The following is a 12,545-nucleotide window of genomic DNA, read 5'->3' on the forward strand; positions in this document are numbered from 1 at the left end:
CACTTCCTACTGACTCTGCTCAGGCCTCTTGCCCTAAAGCTGAAATGCCCCCATGCCAAAGACACTGACCCAAAGAGAGTAACTTCTGTCTCAGCATGAAAGATGAGAAGCAGAACCATAACCTTCCCCCACCACAGTGAAAGCAAGCCCAACATCAAAAGCCAGTTAGATAAGTTTTTCCTTAATGAGAGCTCTCTGGAACGTCATACCCCCCCGCCCCCCCCCCCACTCCCATTCCCCGTGGCTACTGTCAGCTTGAGTACTTTCATCTACCACAAGACAAATGGAGGAGGAAAGAAAAAAAAAAAATCCTATTTAAGAACACACAATTTACTCTTATAATCAAGTCCACAGAAGTCATTGCAGCAAAACATTGATTCAAACAGCAGAGTAAGAACCCAAAAAAGGAAAAGGTGTGCATATGACCACGGCGCACAGTAAAAGCTCACACTTTCGGTCATCAGCAGAGTACAGCCTATTCCCGAGCAGACCAAAGGAAGAACCCCTCCTTTTCGCTCCCCTCCCCTTTACAATGAATGAAAGAAATAGCTCAGATGGTGTCCCATCTTGGTGTCCCATCTCTGCCTGAAGCTCTGACGGAGCCTGTCCAGTGGAAGCAAGGTACAGGCCAAAGCGGACATTTTCTCCTCCATCTCTTCAGTTTGCATGACACCTGCAAAAAGGCAGACAACTGACCTGTAGGAATTTGCCTTGTGTTCCAACATATTTTCACAGTCTTGACTTGTTGCTTGTTAAGACTCTGCTTCTCCCAGCAAGCCAATCTGAGGTGTCAGAAAGGCTGGTAGTTTCTGAAACTTTCCACATGCTGATAATGCCAGCTTAGCTTTGTTTTTAAAAGATCATGGAGAATAATGGAGCAAAAGGGATGGCTTGTTTTGGAATCTCCAGTTCCAACAAATTCAGTCATGTTCAATGTCCATCCAAAGCACCAGCACAAGACTCTCTCATTGCAAACTCCTAAACCAGGGATGCTAGCAGGTGCAGCAGAACAGACTAGTAGCTCCAGCAACATGGACAAGGCATGTTCCAAGAAGCAGCATGACAAGCTCTCCACAAAAACCTCACCAACGCTTTACCCACAAGGTTGCTAGATGACAGCAGCTAGCAGGTTGATGGCACATTCATTCTGCAATAGCCCAGGACCCTCAGTGTTTGCACAGGAGATTCCAAAGTCTTTGAGTGCCATTCACAACTGCTGCCCTGTAAATAACCACTTAGAGCTGGGCTATGGAAGAAAACAGCACTTACTGCTGAGCAGAGCAGTTCTCTCCAAGCAGAGCAATGTTTGCACACTAGGACATAGCACCTCAGGCCTGGGAGGCAGTGTCTGCAGCTGAGGACAGAGAGGGAGAGAGAGTTGCTGAAGTATCTAAAAAGATGTTGAGTTTAATTGCAGCATGTTTGGAGAAGAAAGGGTCAAATGCCTTGGAGTTTCCCACAACACTCGTCCAAGGCAAGGCTCTGAGACCATGTGTGACCACAGGCTGGTTCAGTCAATCAGAGAGCTGAGCAGTTGTTCTGAAGTGACAGCACAGACACTCCCCTCTTCTATTCCCCAATATGTCACTTAAAATAGATGGTGGACCCTCAGGGTGTATCCTATCTAGTGCATAAGGATGGCAGAGATCTGTGCTGCCTCAAGGTCCATGGAAGTGCCGGATGACATGGTGATAGAGTTGGAACAGGATCTAGATGGAGCAATCGCACTGACAGACCAATGCCTCTGCTGCCTACAGCCAGCAGTGAGATATCTGCATAGTGATCACAGGGCAGTCTGCAGAAAGGAGCAGTATCTCTCCTGTGTTCAGAGATGTAATGTGAAAGTCAGGAAGGTCACAATTACAGCTGAAATTGTCCTTAACTCACCCCACACCTGTCTCAAATTCGCCCACCACAACAGCACATTTTCATAGCATTTATCTTATTCTTTGTTTTGTGCTGCAATCAGCAAGTCCTGAGAAAGACGCAATACTCCCTATTCCAGGCATGGCATCATGACAGAACTAAATGGACCCTGAATACACTATGCATTTCCTGTAGAGTATCTGGAAGCCTTGGTTTTCTGGACAAATGACACTGTGAAAGGTGTAATTACTCACGATTCAATTCCTTTGAAGAGACCATCAGACATGTTAAAGACCTAACATAATTTATATTCTATGGTATAGAGGCAAAAGGTTTTACCCCTCTGTTCCCTGCATTTCCCAGATAAGAGGTCCAACATATGCATGCAAACACATCCTACAAGCCCTGAAAAGGCCCAGTAGCATGCTGCAGTAAAGAACTGTAGCCTTCATTTCTACTTTTTGTCTTCCTGCAGTACCTTTTTGCCTAAACAGGAGGCTTCTCAGTGACCTGGACACACACACACACGCATGCACACTCCCTTTTCCTCTTCTCTCATCTTTGTACAAATATAGAAAACTCAGCCGTTTTCTAAACGCTCTCCTGCTGCTGCATTCTCTGCCTCCACCTCCCAAAACACTTTGGTGAATACCTGCTGCTTTGTTTCTGCTGCAGATTTTTTTCACTAACAATTGTACAGGCTGCAATAAATCCTAGATTTAACATAGTCCCCTACTCCTGCAGCCCCAGCATAGAAATGTATGGCTCTGGCTTAATGTTTCAGCCACTCAGCAAAATTTGGTTCACAAATAGGAAGGGAGCTTGGATTTTGCTGCTGTCAGCAGCATTGTGGCTCAAAGCATGACACAGTTCAGCTGCAAATGGCAATGTGAATTTTCAGAGGGCTCCGGGGTGCCGAGCAGTCCCCTTAAAAGGGGAGGGAGACGTCAGGAACTTCCCTGCTCATAGGAAGCTGCCCTCTGCTCATCTAAGACTTTAACATGGTCTATCCAGTCCAGGGSTGATGTTTTCAGAAACTCATGTCCTTTTGAGAGCTAGCAATGAGGACTGCTACAGAGATACAAGTAGGGCAGGGAACCCAGAAGCCCCTGCAATCCTTGACCTATCCCTCCATCACGCCCCCAGTGATGCTGCACCTTCCCAGACTGGCACAGAGCGGGTACATTTATGAAGAACCTTGACATACTTAGACAATTAAACCAAATTAGCATAATTCAGACTGAACTTCTAATTTTAGCACTCTCTAAAGCTGCTTTCTTTTGAGCTCAGCTCTAACTTGCGGTGCCTCAGCTGCAGCATGCTACAGTCAGCTTCCTACAGTGAATAAACAGCTCCATGAGCCGTCAAGCACAGGACTTTCACAAGGGGCACAGTCCTTTGCCTTGCCTTCTCCTGGGGGTACACTCTGCAAGCCAGATGGGTCTCGTTTCATGGACACAGCAAGTGTCCTGTTTGGCCAGCACCTTGGCTATTACCCACAGAACAGTGGGGGACTGGGCCCTCAAGATAGGKCACAGACTGAAAGAACTTGCTCGTGAATTAGAATTCTGAATGCTGCAATGTTTCAAACATTCCCCACCCCCTCCAATATCCTGGTATCTGGTGGGCTCACCAAGAGCATAGTAGACATCATTACCTGAATAATTTAACAGCCTGCAGAGCAGCAGTGCAGACTGGCACCAGCTTCCTTTCAGTGTCCTCTCCCTCTAGCAGCTAGCCCTGCTGCAGCAGGGTCTGCTCTGACCTGATGCCCCTCCCATCCAGAGGCCTATATTCTGTTCAGGTTTTGTCCACCAGCCAGTCCCCCTCCCATCACTGGCACTACATTTTCCTCCTGCCTGGAAATGCCAGGAGAGAACAGAGGTCGAGGGTCTAAAATGCCTTGCTAGCTAAAGTCATGGACAAGTTGTTCTTCACTTACAACTGACTCTAGTATTTGTGGACAACCAGTTGCTGGGAAAGGAATGGACTTCCTAAGGCAAACGTGAGCCGCTATACTTGAGCTCGCATTATCTAAGAGACTAGGCTCTTTGGGCACTGCATCCTGCAAAGGGCAAGGCAGACAGTGAAAGAAGAAGGTGGTAAACCCAAGAGAGGAACCTGCCACTGTTCAAATGCGCTGTTTTTTTAATTGAGCAGTTTGAGAGAGGTCTTGGTCTATGCCCATTGCAACATCCCATGCTCAGCCACAAGTCTCTGTAACCTCCCCACTGCAAAGGAGCATTAAGAGCAGTCTAATTTCTGCAGTGCCATTTCCCTTCCTGCACACAAATATGCCACATGCTGTCCTCTGCCATCCCTCCCCCTTACTTAATGCAATCACTGGAAAGAAAACACAAATGCCAGGAGCACAGATGCTCCYATTATAACCAGTGCATGCTGTATTGCAGCCTACTGGAAATTGCTAGAGGGTGACTGCAAGCAGCAGTGGCTGAAATCAGACAAAGCATTTAATCAAAGGGGAGTTTGAAACAGTCTCCTCTTCCTACTAATTCCATACTGGGAGAGGGAGGGGGGAAATGGAGTGGGAACCTGGGTGGGGTGAGGCAAAAGTGTCCCTTTATAGGCCTCAGTCTGCAATGGAGTGCAATAAAGCAGATCACTGATGCTATCTTTAACCCTGTCTGCATTTCCATTTGTACAGGACTCCAGTGGCAGGTCAGATAAACAGCATCAGAGGAAGCCATTGTCACACACAGAATGCACAGCCCCAGGACTTCTCAGCACAGCCTGAAACACAGACTAAATATTTATGAAGCTTCTCCAAGTTGGAGGTCTGAATCTCCCAACAGTGCAGCCAGCTGACGTCATCCCCCCTAATCCTGACGGGACTGGCTTCCCCGACAACCTTGACAGAGCTTGGGGCAGTCACAGTCACCTTGTATTCACACAAAGCAGTTCCTCGTTGGCATGCTGCGCAGACAGAGGCAGGGTGCAAATCCTCCACAGCTGCTCCATCACTCAGAGCACTGCAGCACCTGTATAGGAGTTCATGCCTTGCCCCATTTGACAGCAGTTGTGTCTGCAAAACACTCACCTTCCCAGCAAGCAGAACTACCTCCCTGCCCCCATTTATGTGCTGGATATTTGTAGCACAGCAGATGCAACACTGTACTGCTGCCTTGAATCTAATGCACACAGAACCCATGGAAAGATTTCTTAAGATGGTCCTTTAGTTTGCAAAATGCTTTTAAAGCCCACATAGTTGCTAGATGGCTAATGGTTGAGCCCACTCCTAGGCACACAGTCTAATTTTCTGTCTACATGCCCATCCAGTTACACTCAGGATGGTAAAGCTAGGGCTTCCCTGAGTCTCAAAGGCTTTGGCTATCCCGATATCCCATGTTCCTTCTCCCCGCCACTGCACTGTAGCATCATGCTGCAGGCAGAAGATACCAGTTCCTCTGTGAAAAAGTGCTTCAGACAGAGTACTGGAGTACCCAGTCCTGGCTGCAAAGAGCTGCTGCTGACAGCTGGAGCCTGGCTGGGGTGTCTTCTGTCCTAACAGACTAGTTCCTATCTCATGTGGTCCTGAAGGTGCTTTCTTCAGTGCTGTCCCATCCCACCAGCTGGTTAACTTCCAATGGAAGGTGTCTGTAAAACCACCATTCTTGCTGTGCTGCTGCTGCCTCGAGTGAGATAGCATACATGCACCTCAACACTGTTTTTCCCTGCTCAGCTTCTCCTCCCTGCTGCTTCTCAGTGCAGGGTCAGTTAATGGGACTACTGACCCCAGCGGGCCTCCCACAGTGTCTCACTTCCCTGTTCTTCCCAAGCTGCTGAGGGCTCCAGGCTCTCATATCCTGCTCTTCCCTGCAGGGACAGCCTTCAGAGAGAGGGTGGTAATGACAAAATGCCAGATGAGAGGTTAGAGCTGGTATGTCCAAACTTCCAACATCCCGTTGCAAGAAAGTGTGGGCACAGCCAGAAGCGAATTTAAGATCCAAGCACTGGGCTGCAAGACCAGTCAGGAAAATCTCTTGGCTTCACCTGCTTCAGCATCCGCAGTGCTCTCTACTTCACCCTGGTGCCAAGCCAACCCAAAGCTGGGCAGGAGGAATTTTGTCTGATGGAGATGACAGAATTTGCCACTGCAGCTGTTGCTCTAGGAGCAAGCAGAGAAAGAAGGTGAAGCAGCTCTGTGCTTGAGACTCTGCAGGTGGCATGGTCCTTTCTCTTGCTGACAAGCTCCAGCTTGCAGGTGAGACACCAACCCAGCTCCCAGCAGCCACTGCAGTCCTGGGTGACGGATAGCCATCTCGCATCTTTGGCAGGACCTACTGCCACTGAATGTGGGAATCCAGGTAGTCCAGTCCAGCAACTGTGTCAGGCCAGACACCCATGGGAGAAGTGCACAATTTTCTCAGAAGCCCAGGCTCATCCTGGGGATGTTCTAAGCTCTCTGCAGCCCAGGTCTGCTGAAATCCTTTGCTCTTCTTCTGTCCATCACTCTTCTGTGCAGCCTCTCTAAACCTAGTGCAAGCTAAAGGCTGCTGCTTAATGATGGCCCTTGGAAAGGATGGCAGGCAAGCACAGAAAATAGCCCTAGTGGCCTCTCCTTGGCAGCACTCCAGCAGCCATTTCTCACCCCAGTTTCTCATGTGCTTATTGCATAATTCTGACAGGGGTGTCTGGATTTTACACGTCAGGGATCCTAAGCTTGACCTCAGGTTTCACCTTGATACAGCTCATCAGCAAACTGCAGATGAGTAAGCTCTTCAGCTTGTAATACACCAAGCACAAGTGTGGTCACCCTATGTAACCGTTGGTAGTCCTACATTTAAGGAAACATCATTGCTCCCGTCTGATTGAACTTGTGGCTGTTGTACCAAACCCTGTTTGACTTGTTCTCTTTCCCACACTTCTCTGCTTCCCTAAGGAAGCAAAATTCTTTTGTGCAAAAGAATGAGCACCCTCAATACCACCTCTTTCTCCTCAGAGCTGCTCATCCTGATCTAGCCTCTCTCCCAACTCATTTCACACACCTCAGATTGGAGTTTCTTCCGAAAGTTGATGCCAACTGGTTATGTTCACAGTTATTCCTTACAAATATTCTCTATTCATGCTGAAGAACAGAAAGGGGGTCAGCCCATCTGCTGCCGCTAAGTGCTCTGTTTGCTCCTTCCCATCATTTCTTCCTAGCTGGTGGAAGAACTTTCTCCTCAAGAGTTTCTCCCAAACAGAAAAGCCTCTCTCTGTCTCTCCTCTTCTCCATCAAGCCCTGTCTGACAACTTCTTGTCTCCCTTATCTGAAGCATCCTCCCAGCCTCTCCTGCTGTGATGTATTTCAGTTTGTAATAGCGAGCACTAAAACATTTCCTGCTACAGCCTGTAAAAGAAGCACTGCATGAAGCATGGGTGCCAGTCTATACTGCGGAGAGCCATGAGCCCTCAAACTGGTTTGTGTTCTGTTTCCAGGAAACGGACAACTACAAACAAGGGAAAGAGTTTTATGCAGAGAATTTCTTATCAGGAATCATTTTCTTTCAATATTCAAGACTGCACTGCACAAGGTGCTGTACAAATCCATAGCAAGTGACTGTCTTACTCTTGGACACTTGCAAGCAAAACAAGGTAGACAGGGGGGAAAGGTAAAAGAAGGGGTTTGTTCCTCATCACTCAAAAAAAAAAAAAAACAGTGGTAAATTCAGACTTCAGTGCATGTGCTGTGCTCTCTTTCTTACACCACACTACTATGTCCAAGCAAAACTTACCCTGAACATATCGGGAGGATGTATAACATCTTTCACACTAACAGCTTATCATTTAAACACTGATAGCAATTGCCACTGAAATTGTCAGCTACTGAGCTTTTGGCTAATTGTTTTTTTAATATAGCAGCCAGAGTTATACTGCACACGAATGGCACACACACATTCTCCTGTGCACTTGAGGTGTCCTTTGGAGATTACTGGCACTGTCACTCATACTGAAGTGCTATTGGTCTTAACTCCAGTGTGGAGGTTACACCTCTTGGGCCCTTTCTAGCAACTCATTTAGGGAGCTCCCTTATTGCTTCCAGAGCTCCTTGGAAAGGATTCAGTCCATTTTCTGACTTTAATATATAACCACAACAAGAAGCTACATACAACTGCAAAAGAACTGAATAACACTGTACTGACATAATGTGTTCACAGATGAGCTTACAGCTGTGCCAAAACACCACGTTCTCACAAGGTGCTGTGCTGCCCCCACTAATCCTGCAGAAGGCAGGGCTGTATCTTTTAAGCGCTCTCTGCGACTTCTGAGGGAAGGCTTTCTGCCTCTCAAGTGACCACCGCACAACCACAGTGAAAGGAGTGTTCTTTACGCCAACAGCATCACCCAGAACCACACAAAATGACAGATAGCTGGATCCAAAAACCAGATACCGATACTGTCAGTCACCACTTGCCTCACTGTCAGCATAGCTGGCCACATCAGAGACTTCACACGCAGCACAGCAGCTGTAACTGAGGGGCTGTGGACTGGCCATCTAAACAAAACACCTAGAGGTCTGGAGCTAGGAGCCATCCTAGATGGTGCTTGGCAAGTTCTCTAATGGCAGTGAACTTCTATTATCTAATTCATATGCTCCTTTGCTCATGGGCTACTCTGTCACACCTGTCTGCCCGCAGCACATCCTAAAAAGCCACCAACACTTTATGCTAGTTCAGCACTTTTGCTAAATGTGGTAATGGAACAGGCTATACTGAAACCTGGCTCTCTGGGGCCATCCTCAGACTAAGGCAAACTCCAACCACACTGCAAAGCCCACAGATTGGGAACACTCCTAGGAAGAGTCTGGCTGTTGAACAGACTGCTCATCCCCAGGGCACTCGTGTGGCTAGGCTGCACAAAGAGCAGAGGTGAGTAACAAAATACTGTTCCTTATATCCTTGACGTGGACCCTGTCAAATCATACATTAGCTCTCATCATCTGGGTTACTAAGGTGGGGACAGGGAATACTGGAGGAGTGGCAAGGTTATGTACATGGACTGTCGCTGTGCTGAGGAGACAAATGAGAGGGACATGACAGGAAAATGGAAGGACAAGGTCAGTCAGGTGTTTGTTTCATTTTCTCCAAACAAAAGCCAAGGAATTGCCATGGAAACTAAAAAGCAACAAATATAATCTTGGTCCAAGGAGAAGGTTTTGGGGCAACACAGAATTAAGTAACAGAACTCACTGCCTCCAGATATAACAGGACACAAGGGACTGCAGGATTCAACCCCCAACTGCTAATTTGGGCAGTTCAGGGGGCACATACAACCACACCAAAATGGCTGGAAATGCTAAAGGATACAAAACTCTCATGCCCCAAGGCATAACGTCAGCTTACATGGAATGAGAAGAAACTTGTTCCGGGGACATAGTCTCCTTCCTTTAGCTTTGCCTTATGCTAGCACCTCCTTGGATCACAGGTTACTTCTCTACTATTAACACAAAATGCATTGCAGTGGCACATGGTGGGATCAGTCATAAATTGAGACACTGACATGCCAGACTGTGCAAACATAGAGCAAATAAACAGTTTCTGCCCCAAAGAGCCTATACCTATATCTGCATACAAAGCAAGGGACAATAGTCAGGCACAGGCGGAGAAACAGAAGGACCCCATGACACAACAGCAGTTCAATCCATTCCAGGTGCCAGTGCAGGAGCCTTTTGAAGCAGAGGCCTTTTGCACAGACATTACACGCTGTCAGAGCCCGATGCAGACTCACAAGGCACCAACCAGACACCCAGACTAACACAGATGAAATCCCCACAGCTGCTGCAGCAAAATAGAACAGGAAATTCAAATGCATTCTGGTATTCTGAATGCATTCCCCAGCCTGATGCCAACAAGGAGACTTGTAGGATAAACCACTGTCACCAGAGACACTCAGGCTTTGGGGTAGGGGGAGATAAGGAGAGAGAGCTGGACCTACAGCAAAATCTCCTGGCTTGCTAGTTCTTCACACCAGACCCCCTTTACAGCCCTCTGGTAACATAAGAGACAAGCTGTTCCACCAGCACGGAACAAAAGAGTCCCTGGGGGGATGAGCCTTGAATCTGTGTGCAGCAAGCAGCTATCACTGAGGAAGGCAGCATCTGACATGATAGCATCATGGTAGCTGAAAGACCCACAGCCAAGGCCCTAACTGCTGTCTGCAGATTTCACTTCTGTCCTGAATGCTTCCACTGACTTCCCAGAAGTTCACTGCTCTCTGCAGAGACACAGCCATCCTGGGCTGCCCTGGTCAAATGGTCTGGCATAAAGTCACACAGAAAACACCCTTACGCCCAGCTTTGGTCCCAAGAGGAAGGGGCAGGTGAACAGGGATTCTGCCTACCCTGATTGTAATCACTGAGCTGAGAGGTAGGCAGGCTTCCCTTGCCAGAGTATGCTCCTGGGAATTACCACTCTGGAAGGGGTAGCTAAAGATCCACTCCTCCTCAGTGTGCCAGAGCCCTGCCAAGTTCTCCAAGGAGACCTTGCTCACTTCTCCCCATGCTGCAACAAACCCCAACAGTACACTATAAACAAGGCTTGTTCATGGCTATAAGGTCCATCCCATCCCAGGAAACCAGACCCATTTGGGTTTATTTAGTGGTGTTTCTCCAGCTTCCTTCCTTGTGTCACAGTGTGTCTTAGCAGCAAGTGCAACTCAGGTCCCTCACAAGGAACTAGCAACAGGATGCCCTTCCCAGTGCCTTCCATCTGAGGAACTCCAGTYACTTTACAGGCATCTTTGGATCTCCCAACTCGTCACCAAGACACACTTATGTTGTGTGTCTGGGTGGGGCAAAGAGGGAGAGAGGGTGATTTTTTTCAAAGCCACACAAAGCAAGCCTTTACAGAAAAAGGGATGAAATCTAAGAATTCCAGTGTTCTGCACTGGCCCCGGGCAAGAGCGCACTGGCCAGACAGCCTGAACCAGCAGTTGTCCAGCAGTGTGGCAGGAAAAATAAAAGCCTGAGGGCTGGTTAGCAGTGCCCATCCCTTTCATCTCAGCAGGGCACTTCTCAGGGCTGTCCAGGAGCAGCTATTGATAGGCTCTGAGCAGTAGYGCACTGCTGTAATGCCCTTGCTTGCAGAGGGCACATGGAAGTCTCCAAGTCTTTTGCTAAATGCAGAGCAGGAGCCCACCCAAGGCACCCCCGTACTGCAACCTCTTCTCACATACACTCTGGATTTCCCTTGGTTTTACCTCTCTCCTCATTGCCCCTCTGCACTGGTGTAGCACATACGTCCCTAGACCCTGTGCTGAGAAAAGCATTCAGTTCAAGAGGTCTCCAAGGAGCAGCAAAACTCTCCTAGCCCCATGCCTGCTCCTGCAGGAAGCTGACAAGCAAACAGGCAGTGACTTTTCAGAGAGGAGCTGCCGCTTGGAGCAACTGGGGGACCCAAGGCTCCAGCATGTTCGTGTCAGCAGAGGGGAGAGACACCTCTTCTTGCTCTTGACCCCCCACTCACCTGCTGCCAGCAAGTAACATGTCTTTGCTGTCAGGGAAGACCTGTGTCCCACTCACAGACACATCCTTCCCTAAAGTAGTGGCACAGCTCACAGTCCCCTGCATAAAACTGCTCTTTCTACTTCAGTGGTCTGCTTTCACTGTACCCTGGTTTCAGTGTCCTGGTAGAGCTCAAGCAAGACATGGGGTGGTCATTAAAAAACACTTCTTCACTAGAGAAAGGGGTGCAGGTCTCTTGCCCTTCCACTCTTCAAACTGAGTGGCTCTGGGAAGCTGCATGATACTAGAAGCCAGAAATTTTACTTTGGAGATCAAATCTGTTACTGGTAGATTATTAAAGGCTTGACTTGGAACTGGGCCGAGTGAGGCTCCCGAGCTGCCTTGACAAACCCTTTGCTTCCTCTCTCCCTTCACCCTCCTTCTTCTGTCCCCTCTCTAAGCTGTCAGGGTAAAGAGCAGATTGCTGCCCCCCAAAGTTGTCCTCTGCTTGGCAGACTGAAGCATGTAGATCTGTACAGGGAATTGGCTCCCCCTCCCCACCCCCCCACCCAGCAAACTGCACCCACTACCACGAGCACAGGAATCTGAACATAAGGCTGCCTGCTCCGGTGCCCCTTACCTTTTTCTTCCGGTCCCGAGAGCGGTTCCTGCGCTTGCGATCGGATTCTTCCTTCTCCTTCTGCTCCTGCAGAGCCTGAGCCTCAATATCTTTGATTTTCTTCAGCTGTTTAGCTGCTTGAGCCATGGCTGGTCAGGCTGCAGTTCTCTCCAGAGCTCACACCTGCACTCACCACGCAGCACCCTCCAATTCCTGGCCAAGAAAGTCCCTTTCTCTAGCTCAAAAGCTGCCGACCCAGATGAGTGCAAAACCAGTAATGAGAGGAAGATGGAGAGCAGACTACAAGCCCCAAAGGGCAGCCGATGTCTCGAGCTAATTGCTAGATGGAGTCCAGGACACCTCTATAAAACATTAATAATCTTAAGTCCAGCTGTTCCAGAGGTTCTGTGCACCATTGCAGCAGCCCCCGACTGCACTGGCACATCATGTAGAATCCTTCTTGTGGGACAGGACACCTGGCTGGTGCTGTGCTCTCTCCCTCACTGTCTCCCCTGCAGTGCAAGAAGAGATGCAGGCAGTCAGCCACAGGAGGAAAAATAACTCTCAGCAATTAATGCATGATGACAATAGAGAAGCAGTGAAAGAGAAGGCCGATGC

The 12,545-nt window shown here is 48.5% G+C and overlaps 1 protein-coding gene across 8 annotated transcripts in view; it reads right to left on the reverse strand.

The window, feature by feature from the left end:
- ANK1 (ankyrin 1) overlaps positions 1-12,089 on the reverse strand; it is a 70,206-nt gene extending 58,117 nt beyond the window's left edge. For all 8 annotated transcript variants that reach the window (XM_026082875.1, XM_026082880.1, XM_026082876.1 and 5 more), the window contains exon 1: positions 11,949-12,089. In XM_026082875.1, coding sequence (XP_025938660.1) covers positions 11,949-12,074 — 126 coding nt within the window. In that variant the 5' untranslated portion in view covers positions 12,075-12,089. The remainder of the gene's footprint in view (positions 1-11,948) is intronic.
- Positions 12,090-12,545: the final 456 nt, after the last annotated feature.

Source organism: Apteryx rowi, unplaced genomic scaffold (assembly GCF_003343035.1).
Source record: "Apteryx rowi isolate R43461 unplaced genomic scaffold, aptRow1 scaffold_597, whole genome shotgun sequence".
Lineage (NCBI taxonomy): Eukaryota > Metazoa > Chordata > Aves > Apterygiformes > Apterygidae > Apteryx > Apteryx rowi.